The following is a 22,574-nucleotide window of genomic DNA, read 5'->3' on the forward strand; positions in this document are numbered from 1 at the left end:
ATGGATTGGCCACCACAGAGTCCAGACCTGAACCCCAATGAGAATCTTTGGGATGTGCTGTAGAAAACTTTGCGCAGTGGTCCAAATCTCCCATCATCAATACAAGATCTTGGGGAAAGATTAATGCAACTCTGGACAGAAATAAATGTTGTGACATTGCAGAAGCTTGTGGAAACGATGCCACAGCAAATGCGTGCCGTAATCAAAGCTAAAGGCGTCCAATGAAATATTGGTATGCGTGACCTTTTTTTTTTGGCCAGGCAGTGTATTTAATCTTGTAGAAGGCAATTTCTTAAAGCAATATGCTTAAAGCCATTCTTTCAGAAACTATGTGCATGGTTCCACGTACTTTGCTGTCCACTCCTATTGGCATGCCAACTTTGACACATCCATTAATACACAACCATCGAGCTTAGTACTCAGTACTCTGTCCTGCAGAGACTTGTGTGTCCAAAATAAGGTGCCTCTAGGGAGTTGTCTTATGGGACCAGTTTTATCTCAAACATGAAAATCCTGCTCAAGAGGCCTGTATAAATTGAGGCTTTGACTGAGTTCTGTCTGTAAGTGAACAGATGCAAGTCTTAAATTCTATTTTGGTGTATTTGGAATCTTTATAATGTTACATGCCCATTTTTTGCAACTCAAAAGGCACTGTTGCTTTCCAGAGAACAAGACATTTCAGACAGAGGACCATCAGCTGTGCCAAGTTTGGAAGAAGAGTAAGAAGCATATTGCTTGCACAGATAATGAAAATCTTGTTTCTCTGAGATCTTGTATATTTCTCTACTACACACACATACACGCACTGCATCTTAAATGTAGCAAAAAAATAGACACTTTTTAGTTTTAATACATTTGCATCTCCATTAGCAGTGGGTTGACCTTAACGCTAGTTAGGCCTAGGCCTAAATTCCAGTCTTCTGTCTACGCTCATGAATGCATGAATGGGTTCTTTTGGATTATAAATATAAGCATGTATTTTTCCCCATGTCTTGTTGCCTGTTGAATAAAGTAGTCTGCGTCTGTAGACGTAAGACATAAATGCATACGTACATACATTATACAGTACACTCACAAACACACCCATACACACACCCACACACAAAACTGAAATAACATTCAAAAGTCATTTCAAAGGTCGGTCAAAAAATAAGAGGGGAAGGAGAAATGGGGACTAATGTTTTAGTATTTATCTTACCAGTCTGTCTGCTGATCATCAATAACTAGCAGAATCTTTGCATTTGTTGCGCTCGCTCTCTCGGTAGCCTCGTTAAATGTGGCTGCGGCGGCAGCGGTGGTTTGTTTGACAGCATTGGAGATGGAGGAGAAAAAGCCGGCTCCTGTAGACTGACTTGTAGGCTGCCGCCTCTCTTGAGATCCAGGCGATACTGCTGGGGCAGGGCTTTGTTGAGGCGAATCGGGGCGTTGTAGGTCAGTCATGTAGCCATTTGGCAAGTTGGACATAAAATTGCTATCCGATAGTCGACGTCGCAGGTAATTCATAGTGAAAATAAACTGAGACGATAGGAGGAGTAAATTAAACTACTATATATTCGGTTAATCGTCAGATGTTGCAAAGGATCCTATATTTACTGTGCTACTCCCCCATCGAAAATTAGTTGAATGAACGACACTGAAGATTTATCCTACGCCGTAGATTCTTCAAGCTGCACCTTACTGCAGTCGTCGATTTCACAGAAGCAAAGATTCTAGTGTATTGCTTCACGAGCATAAAACGTAATAAAGGTGTTAAAAAGCCGGACTGCAGTGCTTATTCTAAAGGACCATTTTTAATTGATCGTACTATTTTGTCAGTTCTGGCAGGTGGATCTACATCAGTTAATTAGCTGTACTTTTAAGATAACAAAATACTGAGCGAAAAGATTAGCAAAGAAAAAAACCGTAAACATGAGTAAGGATCTCCTCTTGTCGTCCTCTGATCAGAATGACCGTGATTTCTTTCGGGTTCTTGTAAGCAAAGGTGTCGCGGAAGCTCCAGAATATTTATCACGCCCACTGCCAAATCCTTACCAGCAGAATCCGCTTAGTGTTTTCCTTTATCCCGTCTCAGACTCAACATCCGTTCTTTCTCTAGCTCATCTTATTTGGTTTGGTTGTTAGGGTGATGCTCATGGATCGGAAAAGAGGGATGTTGCATGAACGGGCAGAACTACATATACCATTAGCATGGTAAATTCATTGTTTATATTACAATATTTATTTTTGTTTTCTCAAAAAATCAGAAATATTTTCCTGTGCAAATCAGTTTTGTTGGCTTTTATTCACAGAAATATGTAGTGAAGTTAACTATTGGCTCAACACTAGCCTAAATAAACATTTTACCTATATGAAAATTCATTTCTTTGACTGAGAAAATTCATGGACCCAGTTCTTTGAAGCCTCTTTGTTCAAGTACAGTGAACAATACTAAATGCTTCATTTGAGCAGACTGTGATAGTCTTGTTTTACCCTGATGATAAAGAAGCACATGAAATATCTTGCAAAATACATTTCAGCTCACTCCAAAAAAAAAAAAAAAGATTTTATATAGTGTCATACAATATCCAGTAGCCTGAAAGCCCCTAAGTGATGTACTTCTGAACCTGACTATAACTAGAAGACTTAAAGTACCAGATGTGTGTTACAGTAGTAATATAAGAGAAGAAACTGGCAATAAATATTAACATGTATAAAATACATTTGCATACCATGTACTGCATACAGTAAATGAGGAACTGGCCAAATTAACACATATAGACCAAAACATTAGACATGGCTAGTCTCACTCAGATCTCTGTATCCAGTGAGATGCAAGCTGACATCAGGGGAGCTGGAGCTGAAGCTGAGCTCTAAGTGAATTTGCAGAAGGAACATTTCTAAAAGTTTTTCTAGAGGATCAAATTGACTTTGCACCTCATTTCCTTCATTTCAAGAAGCGATTATGTAGAATTTTAACAAGTAATTAGACCCCTCTTAGATATTTTAATGACTATTAACAACCTTGCTGTTTCACATGATAGGCTGTTTCACATGCTGTTTCGTATTTCACATGATAGGCTACAGGTTTGTTCAGTAAATTTCACATGATAGACTACAGGTTAGCACAGTAACTTATATGCATTGACCGTTATCTTTTTACTACTATGAGGGTTTCTTTTTATCTGAATCAACAAGATCTACATAGAATTGATCTGTTTTACCTAGACTTTTTTGAATATGCAGGCTGAGCAGTTTGAGCACTTTAAAACCATGAATCATATATTTCTTATATTATGCATATTTGTAGAGAACTGTTCTTTTGTTAGTAAGGTAGCTATGTGTTATTTTGTACCGAAACACAGGGTAGCAGTATATACCTTATTTTGGAGAGCATGGTAACAATATAGGTTGTAGGATAGCTAGTCAGTTCATTCAGGTCAGAGTTAAAAATAAATCAATTTTAGAAGCTGCATCCTGATTCTGGACAGTGTGATGATTTGATGATTCTCAACATATAGTATGTCACATAACTAGCAATAAGGTTAAACCTATGACTACGTTTTCAACAAAAGAGTCAAGCAGAAATCATTTGGGCTTCCAAGAGCTTCAAACAAGTAGCAAGGGCGTTCAAGCTGACAATAGCCATGGTAGGAATTGTGACATCTTTTGATTCCTAGTCACAAATATGAGAAGAGTATTGCCAAATGCTAGAATATTTTTTCAAGGCCAATGATATTACTGATGCAGAGAAGAAAACTGGCTCTTCGATAAACTGTGTTGGTCCTGTTACTGATAGCTTAATGAAAAGTGTGAAGAAGCCACAAAAGTATGTGGAAAGACTTTTGAGCAGCTAGTTAACTTGCTCAAGGCATATTTAAACCCCTAAGGGAAATTGTACAGAGATTCATGTTCAACTACAGACCTCTTAAAGATCGTGAAAATGTGGCCAGCTATGTCTCTGAATTAAGTAAACTTGTGCAAGACTGAAATTATGATGACATTATCCTGGGGACTGGGTGGGTTCTGTAAGGTCAGTGTAAGCTAAGAAGGTTGAACCAAAGCCAGAGAGTTTACCTTTTAAAAGAAGAAGGGGAACAAGACTCTGAAGAGGATGCATACAGTTTATATTGTGGAGCATTGCTCACACAAAAAGTAAACATAAATTGTATGTAGGTGATATTCAAAATAGATACAGGCTCTGGAATGACAGTAATGGACAAAGACTAAACTTTGGCAGATGTCTATATCTAACTTATAAAGCTGCAGTCTGATGCTAAAGACATGCACAGGTAAATGAATAAAGATTCAAAGTAAGACAGAGGTAAAGGTGAAATGACAAGATGGCAAAGTCTCTACTAATAATTTTCATATAGAGAACAGGACCAAGCTTAATGGGCTAAGATTGGATACATCAGTTTGCCATAGTGATCCAGACAGCTAAACAGATCCCTGCAGTGAAACCTTGATGGAAATGTTAAATAAGCTCTTCAAGGAGGAACTAAGCTCCAGTTTTTACAGAATGCAGCAGACAGTTTTCACTCGACCAGAACAATTGATCATATTAATCCCACTCTCTCCACCCCATACTGACTACGAGTTAAATTCCATATTGACTCAAATACTCTTTTTGATGTATAAATCTCTAAGAGAACTTATTGAACCTTAAAGCCTGCATGTTCCCTTTGCTCAAGGGTGCTGGCCTGCTGACTGTTCCTCGAATTTTAAAAAAAATCACAGCAGGTAGCCTAGCGTTCTTGTATAAGGCACCACAACTTTGGAATGTACTTCCTACTTCAGTATGGATTCAGATACACTCTCAGTATTTAAAACTAGACTGAAAATTTACCTTTTTGCAAGTCTTTGGCTAGCATATTGTGCTCACACAATGCTATCGTCATAGTTTATTCTAACGTGTACACATCATTTTTAAATATGTTTCTACATTTATTGCTACTTGGTTAGAGATTAACTGATTCTACTGCTTTCTCTTTGTATTGTCTACCCTCTTAATTTTCTCATCTTATCCTATGCCTCTGTCCTTTCTCCAGGCTGTCCCTGCCCTAGTACCCCTACCTTTGGATTATGCTCCCTACCTCAGAATAGGACCCTGATACACCTTCAAACCTTAAACCCAAGTTCAATCATATCTATTTGCATAATCCTCTAGCTAACATCCAGTGATATGTACTATGCTTATATATGCTTTTGTTTGCATATATACTACTATACTTCCATCCTGTTACTGCCTATCTTTCTCTTCTCTCTGAGTATTCCAGTCCCTATAAGTGGAATCCAACTGAGATTTAGCCTCTCAGCCCAGCTGTCCCTGGACCATTCTCCACCACCATGAGGTCATTTGCTTCTGCATGCCTGATGAAGGAAACCCTTAACCTTCCCTGAGTTGGCCCTCCACCAGACTTGACCCTGGATAGACAAAATTAACCACGCCATTGCCATCTCACGTCCTCACTTCAAATTTAGAGACATCAGTGTCAATATAATTCCCCCAATTTGCCTGTCCCTTCTATTCTGTCTCCATGTGGTTATTGTAACCGGGTATTTATCAGTTGTACCTACACAAAGATGGTGCTACAAAAATGTCCAGCAGGTGGTGGCATCGCGATAACAAGCGGGATTAACATGTATACTAAAAAACGAACAAGGAAAATTTTACTCTAGCTGCCATTTTGTAAGTGGTGAGAAAAAGGTGAAGAAATCTTGGATTATGCCTTTATCAACACGTTAAAGATTTAAGAGTTGTTTTAGCCGTGTAACAAAATGGTTCTTGAATGACTTTGTGTGTGCGCGCGCCTGAAGGTGCGTATTGGCGCATGGGGAGTTTTACATCAGTGTAGCAGGTTAGCCTTCCATTAACCTTTTTATCCGTTTAGGAGCAACGGTAAGGCAGCCATTTTGTGGTTTTATTTTTATCCAGTTTTTGACGATTTTGTAATAAGGGAAATGGGAATAATTGTATATGGTCAGTGAAAAGTGAAGATGTTCCTTTTTTGTTTTGTTTGTTTGTGTAGCTACAGTGAGTGGGCACAGATAAGTTCCAGTGTTCAGCCTATGTGTTTTGCAGTTTAGCACCTGTGGACAAAGTACAGGCACAAAAGGCCAACGATCATTGTAACTTTTTTTTGTTTGTTTTGCTTTTTATTTCCAAACAGCCAATGTCGTATTGTGTACCCTAGCTTCTGTGTACTAAATACATACAAGTGTATGAGTACAGCTGGACGTTAAAAAATAAATACATGGTTTCAATTGACGTGCCTGGGTTCCTTTTACTCATATGTAAAAGGAGTGACCCACTAGGGCCTCAAATATTCACAGGCCACAGCATTATCAATTATTTATTTTTATTTATGTAGGGACCCTAAAAAGGGAAAGGAACCCCGTATTGTTTGTGTATTATTTTTAGTTGTTGTTTATTATTATTGTTGTTGTTATAATTATTGTTATAATTATTGTTATAATTATTGTTATTATTATTATACTGGGTAAATACTCTACTTCCCAGAACTCTTCGAGTTTCGCGCCAGTTTTCTTGCTGGCTCGGCCGGTCTCTCACCAAGGCGAGCAATCAGATGGCTGCTAGGCTTGAGCGACATTGTCGCTGACCTATCCGTGATTAGGAGGAGGGACTAGACTGGGACGTTTGGGAAGGTTTTTGGGCTGGAATGAGAGAATGAGAGAGATGCAATGTACCCCAGAAGTTGCGGTTGTCGGAGACTCAATATACGCTGTATATAGGCCAAAACTAACTACTCCCCTTGGCTTTAAAGTCTAACGGTGTTTGTTAGCGTGAAAGTATATTCTCTGCTGTGCCTTTGTTTCGGTTCTGTGACGAGTTAGCCGTATTCGGTTGAAGAGCTAACTACAGCTCCAGGCTATACCACTGAACTGGCTACTTCTCAGCGAAGAAAACTGAATTCTCCACCCTGCTGCTTGTGTGGATGTACAAGGAGGACCAGAGTCTTAACAAAAATCATCGCATTTATGTCGTGTGAGAAGCTGAGAAAAGACGCAAATAGCTGCACGTTGCGGACGCTATGGCTCATATCTATAGGTGTCAGGGACTCGTGAGTACCGGACCAAGCAGCTCCGTCTTTCTCAAATACTTCGTTCGGCATTCTTCAAATGTACCAACGTTTTGGGCCCTAACGAGTTATAATACAAACGCTTGTGAACATCCACGTGCTAAACTGGACATGGCCCAATTCTGGTTCACGGTTGCATTTGCTGTAGTGACTATTTATTATTGAGCGTTTCATTTGCTAATTTTCCGTGTTTATTCAGTTGACTAATTTAAAACCGAAGCCTCGGAGGGTAAGATAAATATTAGTATTGGTGTATTGTTTTGCATGTTGCTTCTTTTTGTTGTTTTCCCCCGCCACTTGTGACGTTAATATGTAACTGCATTGCTCAGTCATACGTTGAATCGGTTTTAGTTGTGTGTGACTTGCTTCTGTTATTTCGCCATTGCTTTCCTTTGTGCAGAAATATATGTGCATTTTTTATATTAAGTGTCGTTTGGGGTATTTACTAACCCGTGAGTCATTCTGGTCACTAAGCACGAGGGGTTTAAAAGGTTTTATTACTATCAACATAATTAAAGTAGACACATTTTTGGAGGCTCCGCGCTAACTTACATTGATCTAACACGAAATGATACGTTCCCCCTATTTGATGAGGGTCCCTTTAGGGAGGGGTTACATTTATATCATTCACATCACTATTCCTTTTCACATTTGTTATCTACTGTTAATGTCATTGTTGTCTCAACCAGAGAGGCATGTTACCATTTTGTGGAGTTGGTTCCTCTTGATGTTGTTACTCTCTGCATCAGGGAGTTTTTACACACCACTGTTGCCTCTGGCTTGCTCTATTGGGGCTAGGACCTGGACGTATGTAAATCTGCTTTGTGACCAACAGCTGTTGTAAAAAGTACTATTATAAATAAACTTTTGCTTTGCTCTTCCCAAATTTTCAAACCATGGCCAATGTCTTATGCCATGGTGGAAACAGAGCTCCAGTATCTCCTCAGAGACAAAATCATAGAAACAATTAAGTTCTGAGAGTGGGCAGCTCCAAAACAACCTATTGTCACACATGTGGGAGCTGTATCTGCAGGAATTATAAATCATTAAGAATGCCTCCAACCTCAAACAGTTCCCAATCCCAAAGATTGAGGATCTGCTATCTGATCTAGCCGGAGCAAAAAGTAGAATATGAGCCAGGCATACCAACAAATTGTGTCGGAGGATAAGGATGCTGAAATTATGTAACAGTGAACACATGAGCCTGTACACCTACTGTCATTTAGCAGTTGGTGTGTCTTTTAGCCCCACCTTATTTCGGGGAACCATGGACATACTGGGGGAAAAACTGAAGCCAAAAACCAACAAAGTAGATGAAGTGCTGAACAGATTGGGAGAGTGGCCTCATGCTCAATAGACGTGAGTGCAGTTTCTTAAAAAAGTGATGTTTTAACATAGCTGGCCGTGTGAGGGAGTGAGAGCATTGTTACAAGGCTGAGCCATAATGACAAAGGTACAATTAAGGCAAACCAGTCTCAAAGTCCAGCAAAACAAACAAAGGCAGAATTCAGAAATGTACAACTCGATAGCCAGTGAGCACCAGGCTGCCATACTTCACAATAGTAGGCACTTCTGTGTCCCATAATCTGTGTGACGGCACACCCGGACTGGCCCATAAACCGAACTCGGTGGAGCAGCAGGCATAAATGGTCAGGAGCTAGAGCATTCAGAGAGAAACACAACACATACATATTGGAGCCTAGGAAAGTGCCTATAGAGGAGCCGGTCTCCACTGCTCTGCATTGTGTATTTGAGGGCGTACTCAGGATACTTGAGTGCTAGTACTAACCACAGATGTTACAGAATGCTCTGGATGAATAAAACAAATGTACTGGGAAAGCTAGATCAAAGCCCCTCTCTGTCTGGATTTTGCCTCTTTCTTCAGCCATCTAGCAAATTGGTTGGATGTATTTATGTATAGTATTTGTATGTATAGTGCAATTGTTTTTATTATTTATTTTTTTAGATGAATAGTCATTGTAAAATTGCTTTAGGATACTCTGTGGGGTTAATAATGATCATAGTTTGAAAATATTGCTGGCTGAACTGCATTTGACTTGAGAAAATATTGAAACAGACGGAGTTATGGAGTCAGCTAACAGAAATGTGGAAGACTTGCAGGGACTGGAGGAGGGAAGTTACCTATGATAAACTACCATTTCTATCACATGATGTCTGATCACAAATATGGATCTGGTGTGCCTTAGGTGCAAAAGTTCTTATTCAGCAGTGGAGTACATCAGCACTATAAAGGATGTGGTAAGAGGGGTCACATTATGCAGGCATGACCCAGCACAGTTAGTGTGGAGCCAGACCATTCTAAAAAAAGGACCTGGGCTCTTTGGAATATCTTTGGAATACAATATGAATAGTATTTCTCAAAAAAGTGCATACAAAACCACAAATTACTATAAAAGTGATTCCAGTGCATCAAATCATATTACATGCTCAATTAACAAGTGCAAATTGTAACTCAACTTCCACTGCAAATTAAAAATGTTATGTATAGAAAAAGATACTAAGGCACACGTACATGAAATATCCCTTGACAATGTAGCCAGATTGCAAGCCTTGTATTTAGTGTTCTGTTCAGATTTTTAATGCATAATTTTTTAGGTAAATGGTTTCAAGACATAAGAACCAATAAAAAAACTTTTAACTTACTAAAGCAGTATAAAACATATCTGGGTGAATAAATCAGATGCATTGATAGATGCACAAAGTCTGTTAAGCTATCTGCAAGCACCTCTCAAAACAGTCCCACTTAGACCTGCTGGGTATGCATCTCATCTGGTCCAGTCAAGCTCACCTGATTTTTAACATGCCACATCTGATCATCAACTCCCTTCCTATCAGGTTCACCTTCCCAAGCTTCCACTTCCTCAACACAAAGTATTTGTTGTTCTTATAAAGTATACTGAGCGATTTCCCCTGTTTGTTGATCTTTGTGGTTACTGAAGTCTGTTTTCCTCCTAGACCAAGCTTTCAGCCTAACTCTTCCCAGAGCTTCCCAGACTGTTCAGCTGTATAAACCCTGGACTGCATTGACTTCGTTCTGGACAACTCACTGATAGTCCTTACATGGTCAACATTCAAGCAGCCAGTTCTGCAAACCAATAAAGACCTCATGCAATTGGATTCTCTTTTTCTTGTGAGATTACTACCATGACAAAGCCATGTATTTGCATTTACTCTCTGCGTACACCCAAGCAGAGAAAATTGGGGGGGAAGTCACACAATGCAGAGAGAATCAACAGCATAAAATTTCCTTGCATTAACAGTATGATCTTAACAATTATACAATTGTAACAATTATAGTTACAAAGCCTACAGGTTCATATATTTAATAGTTTTACCTCATATTTAGGAGTTTTCAAAACATCACACTATATAGAACCTTATTGTTTTGTATGTGTTTTGCTGTATCAGCTAAAGAGTTAATTGAATATTTCCCTTCAACTGAGAACCCTGTCATGAAAAACATTTTTGCAACTTATTTTGGATGTGATTGAACAATTGTCTCTTTAGCCTGATTTATAATTTCTAGTAATAATAAATAGATTTGTTTCAATTTTAAACCTAATATATCACTTGTGACATGTTTACCTCGGATTTGGGGCTTCTTCTCTGTCTTGCTAGATCTAGGGAGTGTGGGATTAATGTTAACTGTTAACGTGGTCTAGGTATTGGATCGTAAAAACAGCAAGACGGGGGATAATGGGTAATGGAGTTATTTATTCATTATAAGATGCAGGAGTTGAGAAGGAAAAATTATAAACAAAACTGCAACTATAACCAAGAAGTTGCTAATGTAATGGTGAGTGGTAAGGCGGACGCATGTGTGGAGAAGAGCAAGATTTATTATGGGCAAATCCAGAGTCAGCGTCGTCGTAACGGTTCAGGGTCAAATTACCAAAACAATCTGAATACAAGATTAAACTAAACGAAACAAAACACTGAAAAAATGGAAGCAGGCTACAACAAAAACAAGCAACGATAAGAACAAATAACTAGAGATAACAGCGAAACCAAGAATCTTGTAAACGAGAAAAAAGATGGATTAACACGCAGCGGCTATACCCAACACAGATTAGGAATTGCATACAAGTTTCAATACGGTCTTATAATGAACATCACCAGCACTAACCTAACACAGGTCTTGAATACATGATCTAATGAACACTAAACAAGACACAGGTGCAAATCATAAGGGGCGGAGAAAATGAAACTAATGAATGGAATAACAACATGGAAGTAAACCAAACAAACAGACAGGGAAACCATGGAAACATTAATGCTAGGAGGGTGGCCAATTGTGACAGCTAATTTACATTCCCATAACCAAAAATGGCAAATAAAACACAAAAATCTACCCTGATTCCCTAAACCTATAAACAGTAGACAAAATTCAGGGAGCAAAATAAAAGGCATCAATTCCCTACTTCCCACCTACGATTACAATTATATAAATGTTATACACTACAATGATATTTACAATGGCAACCAGGTCCAGTGATTGGGGAAAGCAATCATTGTAAATGGTATAACAAAGCCAAGGTCGAAATAACAGAGTTGTAATATAAACACAATAACAAATAGAAACTAAGTGACACAAACAATCACACAGCAAGACTGCATACGAACACACTCGACAATAATCATAGAGACGCAAACTCTCAGTCACACAGTCAAAGCAAAAGAACAGCAAAGCAAGAGGGAAAAGCCCCCTCATCTTATCTGGGCAGGCACACCACAAATAGTAATGGGAGGGAAATCCAAGTAGGAGGTGTAGAGCCTGGAACACAGGAAACATAAACAAACAATTGAAACATATTTAAATTGGTGAGTACAGTGACTTTGTTCGTATCAAGGATGGAGACTTACAACTTGTCACTTGCTCTGTCTTCCTAGGTGAAGAATTTATACAAATCCTCTGGGAGGTGGAGATAAAAACACCACCCACAAAGTTTGACATCATGAACATGGACAGAACACAACTTAGTTTAAGCTGGTTTCATGTCCCAGGTCTGGAGGCTAATGTCAATCTAAGTTAGAAGAGCTAAGCAAACAGTTTGCCAGTTTTGATGACTGGTCAGGCCTGCAATGAAGCATAGCCTTATTCCAAGCAATAAAAGTCCCAGAAAAGAAGTGAAATATGTTTGCCAAACATCACCTACAATAGAAGACAAGTTACAGTGAAGTTCATGTTGAAAGGACAAGAACAGTCAGTGACTGAGATATTCAGTGCCTTGGGTCAAACCTATAGTTACAAAGTTCCCATCAGCATCAGACTGAGAGTTTTGTGACAGAAAACAGATGCCAGGAAATACTGTTTGTTCCTATGCATACAACTTACAGGAGAAGCTGACTAAGATTCAACAAAGTCCCAGAGGAAAAGAGTGTGCTAAAAGAACAAGTTTTGTTGATGCTTGGTGATGATCTTTTCAGATGTGAGATGAAGCAAAGACTCAAGGATGCAGAGCTGCTGACATTTATCCAGCACAAGCCACTATAACCTGGTCAGAGAAAGAAGAGGTACATACTCTGAGTTGCAAAAATGGACTAAAACCTTTTAAGGTATTGGTTTTAGTCACACGCCCTCTGAAGTGTTCAGTTGTCAGAAAGGGCTTAATACAGTCTGAACTGTAACCCTGACATCCTACTACAGTGTGTGAGATCATTTGACTAATGATGTATTACTAAATATTAATGTATGTACACTTCAAGTGCCTTTATAGTTAGATGTATCACATTTTATAGCCTAAATACCTAGCTAAGGAGATAGATATCAGGTACACTACCTTGCCTAGCTGATCCAGGTAGTGCCAGTTCTGGTAGTTTAGTTCAGTAACACAAAGTAAAATTTAGTAGCAAACAGAGCAGTACATTTGAAAACTTGTTTTACTTTTGGAACAAAAATCATACTGAGTACTAGCCATACACAATGCAACATTAGACACTGAGGGTGACTCAGCTCTTGACTGGTAGATGGCAGGCTAAGTTGTTGTAGAGGCAACATTTAGTACTGAAAAGGACAATTTCATTGTTTCTTATTGTGATTATACATGACAGCTAACTAGCTAGAGAAATAATAACAATACCTCAGCCACTTGAGTGACATCACACCCTTAGCAACGCACTAGGCTCCAGTGCGTAGTAGTAAGAAAGTAATTATATTGTAAGTTGGATTCTATATTTGTCTTTTGTTGCAGTGTTACATATGTATTGATAGAGGAACATATATTAATGTGGTTCCTTAATTTTTCCAAAATTCCAGTAGTATTAGTAAGTACACTCAAATAGAAAAATAAAGATGCAGACTCAAGAATTAATTGAAGAGAATAGCAAGTCCTGTGTTTATTTGCTGTTCAGTAAAACATATAAATGGCACTTTTTGATCTAAGCTGACATGGTGGATCGCAATGCACTAAGATATTAATGCACTAAGGCACTGTGGGGCAAGACCATTCAGTGCTTTGTAGGTTTTTAGAAATATTTTAGAATCAATAAAAAATTTGACTGGGAACCAAAGTAAAGTAGCTATAATAGGAGTGATGTGATCAAATTTTCTAGTTCTACTAAGAACTCTGTATGCTGCATTTTGAACTAGCTGAAGCTTGTTTAGACACTTAACGGTACAGCCAGATAGCAAGGCATCACAGTAGTCCAATCTTGAAGTAATCAGTGCTCTCCTGTACTGCAAGTGCACAACTATAGCTTAGTGACCACCAGCATATTTTGATGGCAAAATGCATACTTGCTACGCAAAATGCATAGATTGGCAGGTCTGCTTTCATTAACCGAGGTTGTGAGAGAGAGACTGTTTTGTTTTGTTTTGTTTTGTTTTGTGGGTTCCCCCCGCCAAAGTTCACGTTTGTCCTAGCTCCTCGGTGTTTAGTTAGCTCTCGTTTTCCCTCGCTCATATGTGTTTAGCATCTACCCGTTTGTGCTCCCCGCTCTCTGTTTAGTTCTCCGCTGTTCCCTAGTCTATCGTATTCTCTCCGCTCCGTTTAGGTTTCCTTTCCCCGTTCATGTACGCAAGTATTGCCTGGCTTTCCTTTTTAGTTCTGTTAACTGTTTTCGTTTTGGAGGTTTTATTTATCTTACGTAACCCGTTTCTGTTTTCCCTTCCTTTCCAAGTTTGAATGTTCATAGTTGTATTTATCGTTGTTCTTTCTGCCAAGGTACACCTACCCTTGATGTCAGGTTGTTACTGAGTCTCAACCTGTCTCAGCTGTCTTGGCTACTCCCACCACCCCAGAATGGGTTTCAGACATGTACACACCATCAGGACAAGACTAGGACCGCTAGAAAACTGGACTAGACAGTAATTGCATTTTTTTTCATTTTATCATTTATATTTTTATTATTAATTATTTTATTTATTATTTATTTTTCTCTTAAAATTGTTACTATTGTGATCGTTGCCAGCCAGAGGTGGATGGTCCCCTACTTTGAGTCTTGGTTCCTCTCAAGGTTTCTTCCTCATGCCTTAGGGAGTTTTTCCTTACCACAATCACCCATGGCTTGCTCACTGGGGGCTGGGGCCGGGACTTGGACATTTGTAAAGCTACTTTGTGACACAATCTGTTGTAAAAAGTGCTATTTAAAAAATTGATTTGATTTGGAATCAGGTGATGTGTATTTGTGTAATGAGGGAGAGTGTGGTCTAAAGAGCTTTAATTGAATCTGAAAAGTCAAAAATTGTTTTAAAAAAAAAGGCTTTAAAAGGGATACGGCACTCATAACATTTCTAGAATATTGGGGCATAATCACAGAACCATCAAATGTTTTGTTGATTACATCAATTACAGCATCTTGCTTACCTATTGTTAACAGACTTTAGACTCAAGAGGTCACTGTTTACAAATAAACTGAGGTTATATATCATGCTATTTAAACTGAGAGAGGTTATGAGAGAGATACATCAGAGAGATATACATATTGCTCCCCACCTCACACCCCCCAAAAAACCCTGCACAATACAGTATGCATACGGTACACAAAAAACTTAAATCACTCTTCACCTATCTCTGAAAGCTCTTTCTTATTCGGATGTCTATGAGTAATTTGATTATCCATAGATATTGTTATTGCATATAGATTACTGCAATAAAGTATAAATCCCCATTGAACATTCTGACATAGTAAACAGTAAAACCATTAATGATGGACAGTATGTTTGACATGTATTTACAATAGATGGCATACAACCACATGTATGGCAGCTGGGCAAGATATTAATTTAGGCAGATTTGCAGTATGGGACAAGTTTAATTGTCTTTTGATTTAATTTGATTGAAATGGAGAGTGTAATGATAAGGAAAAAGGCTTTAAAACATTCATTAGGTTACAAAGAAAATGCATTAACTGCACCAGATAGGAAGTGTATTGAAGAATATAAAGATGGTGATTGACAGGCACCAATATTATCTTCTTCAAACCTTATTTGAGTTTACTATATTTTCAAATAATTTCTATACATTTTCCCCAATGGGGTTAATGAGTTCACACTGTGTGTCCTAAGTGTGTGTGTGTGTGTGTGTGCGTGTGAGAGAGACACAGTGTGGTTATGGATCCAAATGCATTAGCATGCTTAGGCAGAATTACACACATAAAGCACAGCTATCTTTTCTTTGCTTTAAGCCTTTGTTCAGCAAAGGAAACAAAGAAAAAAACCTTGTTAGGGGAACTTACACAGAGCTGCATGTATGGGCAGGCTGGTAGAATGACTGCAGCTCAGGCAGGCTAAGCACTCAAAAAAAAATGCAGTCAAGCGAGATTTTAGATTAGCCCTGAAGGAGGGGCTGATGACAGGTGCTGAGTCTTAGAATGGAACCAAAGACAGAGCAGGACTTGTTTGTGGATTAAAAAATCCAGTTAAATACAGGAATTGTACACTTAGATTTCAAAGCAGCATTTGCATGCATCTTTCTCCACTTTAGTGAATATGCCAAATATATATTCTCCGAACATAGTAAATATAACTCTACCAAAGCAAGTTAGGTAAATGTTTCTGTTGACTCCATGCTGGAAAGGGGGAGGGGAGAACAGAGAAAATTCACAGTCCCTCAACCGGCTCCTCCCATAAGGAACCTGTGGAAGTTAATGTCTTAGAAACAGAAGCAGACAAAGAGCAGGGAGGTAGGGAGAAGGGGTTGGACTTGAAAGAGCCAATGGGTACTCAGAGGGAGATGTTGAACAACACATAGCACAGGTCCTTAGTCCTGATACAAAGCAGGTTAGAGCTTCACATTTCAGTTGTCCTAGCAAACAGCCCAGGTAGATTTCACTTGCAAGCAGCTGCCAAGGGGGCCTGAACCACTAGAAAGTAAGGATCTGGAATCATGGCTGTCACTAATTTCCATTACATCACTCGGATGAGCAGTGGCTTCAAAGTTTACATCCTTGAGGGTAATTATCACTCTGTGCTCTGTGGTCTTCTACTAGTTACTTAGTCTTCAATAGGTCTTCTACTAGCAGCTTTCTTACAGGTGATCTTCTACCAGCAACTTGTGTTTCATATTTGTCAGTGAAAAATAAGACCAATACCTGGTGCATTTGTGTGTAACAGGAGCCCAGCAGTAGGTGTAACTGAAATGAGATATCTTGCCTCATAAAACACAAATAAGATTTTAAGCTATTTTAAGATGTTTTACTTAAACCCACAATTCATTAATTGATGTCATGTAAACTGCACAAAAAAGAACCATGTTGATGCTGTTCTAGCTTTAAAAGTGGAGGAGAGTGAGATTATTTTTCACTTATAGTCATTTTGTAGGTTTCTTCATTTTATACCACTGGAGCTGATGTATCAGGTGGAAGAGGCTTGTTAATTATTGGGTAGTGACTTATTGGGTAATGACTATAAGTGATGGAAGAAGCCCTTAGGAGGGTCTGCTTTTGTGTCTGAGCAATCAAGAAAAATAACCCTCCCTCAGGCACTAGAAAACCACTCAAGTTGCAAGGTGTGGTTTACACCCGGTCCCCTGTCTTTTGCCAGACCGTGTCATCTTGTCACACTCCACTGCATAGGGGATATGCTTTGTATGTATGTCTGTATGTGTGAGGGAGAGGGGGTACATTCAATTCACCAACAATGCTGCTCATTACCCAAACCACTTGTGCGTTTTTAGAGTGTTGAATGCTTGATATGATTACATTCCCTCAAAGGTCTGTAAAAAAATAACCACATTCATTCACTAATTTTTTATTTATTTTATTTTTTTTGTAGAAGTTGAGGAGCTTTATTGGCCTTTAGGAATATTATTGCCAATCTCATGTAAGGTTTCTCTTAGTTGACATTAGTGTGCTTTATACCAGCTCTGTTGTAATTGAAATGCCTCAGAGAATTGTATACGCCACAGTGATAATTTAAAGCTTTCATATCTCTGTTATATAATGATTGAGATTTCTAAACTAATTGTGAACTATTTGTCCAAGATACCTTTTTCAATGTTTGTATGATAAGTGTGAAAAAGTTGCCAGTGTTGTAGACCTAGCAGAATTGGACTAATGTATATTAATTACACCATAAATTTATTTCTGTTCGCATTAGACCATCTTTGCTTAATTTATGTTTGGATTAGTCTGTCCTGCCTCCTGTCATTGTCATGATGTTGAGTAAACACATGATCTAAACATTACACTTTATGACATGGCATAGGTCTGATTTCACAAATGTCAAGTTCTTAGCCATCAGGAGAAACAAACATGTCTGTAATGGCTAATAATGTTTCAGTTTGTTTCCAGGCAGTTTAATGTGTTTTCATGTGACAAATATTGCTTTTGTGTTTTGTATGTGAATGACATTTACCGTTAGTGGTGAATCAGCTGGGTTCCACAGTAGTACTAAAAGCCAGTTGATCTTGTTCTGCTGCTTAACGGAGTTTACATTTAACGGTGGCACAGCAACATTTTCCCACAATTAAGTCATACAGGTGGTGATGAAATGGTAGAGATTAACAGTAAGATGGTTGTTTACGTGTTTGCCACTCCTTTTCACCGTTTGGCCCTGTAAACAGTGCCTGGTCATGTGATATGACTGTGAGGCCTACCTGTGTCAGTTAATTCACCTACACACCAATTAATATATTTGTGACTTTCCTCATTAAATTTCTATTTATGATGTTGCCTCATAGGTCAGCCTAACCTGAGGAGTGAGGACAGATTCCGCCATATGACCAGTGACAGAGTCCGAGTAATCCCTGCTCATTCACTCAAGCGCAAGCACAGTTCAGAACGAGGGCGAACACTGGAGGAGAGGTACACCAAAAGAGCATCAGCTATTTGTTATAGTAATTTTTTTAGTTTATCAAATGCTACAACCAATTTTTGTCACTGATAGAAAAGTTATAGTTTCCTGAAGATTAACAGTCTGTGTGTTCCAGGAGAGAGAGGGCTCTGAGTAAGAGCCTATCCATTACTGCTAGGAGACCATCAGGGTTCAGTGTGCCAGAAAGTCCTACTTCTACTTGGAGCCCCACAGCCAGCCCCACTCACCTCATTCCTAGCCCAGTCCACTCAGCACCAGTTATGGATGAGCCTCTTGCCCTTATCAAGAAACCCCGCATGGAGCCAGAGAAGACAGAGGATAAAAGCAAAACAACTGCAGTGAGGCACATACAGGTAATTGTTTCCAAAGTGTTCTTTGCTAAACATCACAAATGTGTTTAATTTTTGTTGTTACTGTGACATTAAAGTGGACTTTGACTATCCAATTTTTTACCCAGCAAAAACATTGCCATAAAATATATAAATAAAAATATATAAATATATATAAATAAAAGTGGCATTTTAAAAGATACAGAAGAAAAGCTTCACAGCATTCCAGAGAATTCCAAGAACCTAAATGTTGTCCTTTTTGATTTCTTACACTCCTACACAAATAACTTAAGGACTCGTCCAACAACCAAAAGAACAATTTGGGCCATGTGCCATCAACCCTGCCCAACCTATAGCAAAGGCTGCTGAACACACGTAGTATAGCTCCCCAGTTCTCAGAATCTCTCCAGGGCCTACTCAAGTCTACTTATCTCAACTATCTGTGAGTAGCAGCAGAATGCAGGAAGGCTGTCCATATTCCTGAACGAGTCTTTCTGAGGGCACAAACAGGCCTCTGCCTGTCTTAGATATGCAATCCAGCCGGATTCAGGGAGAAATGTGAGCAATGGGCGGAGGAATGCTGTCAACAAGTCCCAACACACCACTTCTGTTGTTGACCTGCTAATAGCACCAGAACTGAAGGAGCAGTCTGGAGCTTTGAAAAATCTAAATTCATAGGGTTTAAGTTATGTTTATGTTTTTGATATCCTCTTCCTTTAGAATATGCTTTCTTGAGACCTGAATCTGCTTGGTTTGACTGTCTGTTAACTTTGGTTTTAGTGTTGCACTCATTTTCTAGAGTTCAAACATTTATTAAAGAATTGGTCTTTTCTGTACTGTAGTATTTAATGAATCATTAATCACTGTGTGTCTTGCAGGTTCGTCCCTCAGTAATCACTTGTGTCTCATCAATAAAGTCAGCCCACAAAGCTGAAGTCTGTTGCAGTCATTCCAGTGGTATGTTACATTAAAACTTAGCAGTCTGTGATTTACATTTTTCCTTCATAGCATTTCTCTTCACTCGCAGCTTATTTACAACATTAAAAATCAAAGCACTACAAATAATACGGTATTAAATCTGTTTTGGGGTCTGTTCTGAGCATGATTTTATGTTGATTTCCTCTGCATAGTTATGACACAGCGCAGTTATGACCATGTTGAGGAGCATTTCCAGAGGAGTCTTGGAGTGAATTACCAAAAGGGCTCCTCCAAGCAGCTCTCCATTAGTGTGTCTGTCGATGATCACTTTGCCAAAGCCCTCGGAGAGAAGTGGCTTCAGCTCAAAGCGTCATCCTCTTCTTGCAACTCTTCTTCATCACCATCATCATCTTCTTCATCTCCACCTAGCAGTCCAACCTTCGTCCATTCACCTTGCTACGGTCAGAATCCAATACAGGTCAGCAAAGATTCTGTCAGCCCAACCACAACCACTCCCAGCCTGTGGTCAGAGAAATGAAACTGTTGGAGAAACATTTTGATTGAACGGACTTCAGTGCACAAGGCTTATACAAAGAACCATGCTATGCATAACCACTGCCTGCTGTACAAAAATGCCAAAATCAGAGTGTTCAATGACAGGGTGATGGGATAGTGAAGCAATATTGAACATTTTGGTGCTGAATCGCTACCAGTTTGGGTGTCTCTACATGGGGATTTTCTTTGGAAGAGCTAACCATACTATGTCCTAATTTCAAGGATGTGATAATTTCATGATGGCTATGTACTGTTAGAGCAGGTCAAATCGGTTAAGCTTTATTGTTTTTTTGTTTTTTTCCCATGCCTTACATCATGTGCCACTGATGAATGTTTATGGTTCTTGATTGCACTGATTATAAATAATACCATTTCATTTGGCAGTATTTGCCTGTATTCTAATACTAAATGTGTATTTATGTGTTTATGTCCAGTACTCCAGTAGTGGTACCATGCAAAGAAAAAACATCAAATGCATTAGTAGGTCTTACATCTGTTCATTTCAATTTCTGTTTGGATTTCAAGATGAGTTATGGATCAGCTACTGTAAATATTTGTAAATAAACTTCAGTCTGTTCATTCAGGATTTTGTTTAGCATTTTATTGAAAATAAAGTTTTATGTTTTCCATAACACATTGTCATCCACTACATACAAAACTGAGTTAACTTTAATCCTAAGATCCTGCTTAAAGTAACACTGTGTTTTTAGATAAAAAAAAGGGGTGGTAACAGACTAAAACATGGAAACATGCAGACATTACAGATTACAGAGAAAGAAAACAACCTTTGATTATCAGTAGAATGACCTTATTCGGACAGGAGAAATGGCAATCAAATTGTTCACAAACACAACAAAAACAAACAAAATGCAGGTAAATTTCATAGGCAGAACTTGTCAATCATATGAAGGCACAGTAAAAACTGGTTTGAACAAATAACTGTAGGCATATGAATATTGTAGAACAACTGAAAAGGTTCAAAGGAGTCTCCTCACCGACAAACTCTAGTTCTAGGCTCAGTTTGCATTGTTCTTGTGATGGTTTCCTGTTACTTAGTGAAAAAATAACTCCCACTTCATTGCTTAGCACTGGAGGTGGTGTTGTAACATGATGACCTCCTGGAATGTGGACACTTCTGGGTAATTCTAAAGAACATGAAAAACAGATTAGAGATGACATCACCATTGTCCAATCCAGTTACACGGTGATTAATTTACTGGCAAGTTGAACTGAAAGAAATAGTTACTATTACTACTGCTATTATTTGATTGTAAACCTGCCAGTGCATATGCAATGGTTTAATTAATCTTACTTATTTTTTTGCTTCAGTATTTTTTTTACTGAGTTTGTGGTTTGTTTTTGTAAAAAAAGATACTAATCATTACATGCAATGTAGAAGCAAGGTCTGTGGAGCTGGATGGATCATCTTGCTATTATTTGTGTCTAAAAACTGAAATTACCATCACTTTGCCCCACTACAAATCTTGCTTGTCAGCTTCGCTGCAACCGAGCCTTGCCCCTCAGGCTATACATACTGTAGTCTATCATGTTGTTCTAATGTGTAATTACATGGACAGAAGGAGAGCATTCAGGGGCTTTCACTAAGTTAAAATATCACCTTTGTGGTGATATAATAGTTAACTTACAAGCCTTATTAAGAAATAATCAAAAACTTCATAGTTTATAGGTGTTTGAAACAATCTTGTTGATGGGAGGACAAGCCAGTTTGCAGAGGCCACACCTTCTTCACATGTCAAAGTGTACATTTGTTGAAACACATCCCTTTTTCCTGAGTCATCACTTTAACTATTTCAGGTCTAGAGGTCATTAGCTAGAAATTATCTTAACAGACACATGCCTTCCTTAAGATTCCTATAATAAAACATAAACATATACCACTTATACATATACCACTTATACTTACATGTGTTTTATTTTAGCATAGATTGTATCACATGATTATGCATGGTATTCAGCCATTCTTTAAAAAAAGTTATATTCATATATATATATATATATATATATATATATATATATATATATATATATATATATATATATATATACATACATATATATATAAATGTATTTATATATATGTGTATATATATATATATATATATATATATATATATATACATATATATAAATACATTTATATATATATGTATGTATATATATATATATATATATATATATATATATATATATATATATATATATATATATATATACATACATATATATATAAATGTATTTATATATATGTGTGTGTTTAATTTGAAACCCCAATAAACACTCCCTGTTGGATTCTAGTAAATTACTATGACTCACTTCCACAGGATGAAATCTTGAGACTATCTTCAACCAAACCTTAAAATTCCCACCTTCAGAGTATCTGCAGACATGTATGTCAGA

At 38.2% G+C, this 22,574-nt stretch overlaps 2 protein-coding genes across 10 annotated transcripts in view; one reads left to right on the top strand and one right to left on the bottom strand.

The window, feature by feature from the left end:
* The window catches only part of syn1 (synapsin I), a 30,998-nt gene extending 28,914 nt beyond the window's left edge, over positions 1-2,084 (bottom strand). For both annotated transcript variants that reach the window (XM_035536423.1, XM_035536422.1), the window contains exon 1: positions 1,199-2,084. In XM_035536423.1, the coding sequence (XP_035392316.1) occupies positions 1,199-1,503 (305 nt within the window). In that variant the 5' untranslated portion in view covers positions 1,504-2,084. The remainder of the gene's footprint in view (positions 1-1,198) is intronic.
* A 3,558-nt stretch (positions 2,085-5,642) lies between these two features.
* vgll4l (vestigial like 4 like) lies at positions 5,643-20,735 on the top strand. Of its 8 annotated transcripts, none has more exons than XM_027030466.2 (5): positions 5,643-5,878; positions 18,221-18,344; positions 18,470-18,707; positions 19,562-19,640; positions 19,814-20,735. In XM_027030466.2, the coding sequence occupies exons 2-5, from the start codon at positions 18,259-18,261 to the stop codon at positions 20,137-20,139; spliced, it is 729 nt and encodes a 242-aa protein (XP_026886267.2). In that variant the 5' UTR covers positions 5,643-5,878; positions 18,221-18,258; the 3' UTR covers positions 20,140-20,735. The 8 variants fall into 8 exon arrangements, 3 of the variants coding, with proteins under 3 accessions (XP_026886267.2, XP_035392262.1, XP_026886266.2); XM_035536369.1 differs by lacking the exon at positions 5,643-5,878 and adding an exon at positions 14,328-14,406; XM_027030465.2 differs by lacking the exon at positions 5,643-5,878 and adding an exon at positions 16,357-16,493.
* The last annotated feature ends 1,839 nt before the right edge of the window (positions 20,736-22,574 follow it).

Source organism: Electrophorus electricus, chromosome 18 (assembly GCF_013358815.1).
Source record: "Electrophorus electricus isolate fEleEle1 chromosome 18, fEleEle1.pri, whole genome shotgun sequence".
In the NCBI taxonomy this organism is placed as follows: domain Eukaryota; kingdom Metazoa; phylum Chordata; class Actinopteri; order Gymnotiformes; family Gymnotidae; genus Electrophorus; species Electrophorus electricus.

Excerpts from the sequence above, each read along its gene's own strand:
- vgll4l (XM_027030465.2), top strand. The coding sequence starts at position 16,427 with ATGGCTGTCACTAATTTCCATTACATCACTCGGATGAGCAGTGGCTTC. Across the intron at positions 18,345-18,469 it reads GGGCGAACACTGGAGGAGAG|GAGAGAGAGGGCTCTGAGTA; the intron begins GTACACCAAAAG and ends TGTGTGTTCCAG. Across the intron at positions 19,641-19,813 it reads CTGTTGCAGTCATTCCAGTG|TTATGACACAGCGCAGTTAT; the intron begins GTATGTTACATT and ends TCCTCTGCATAG.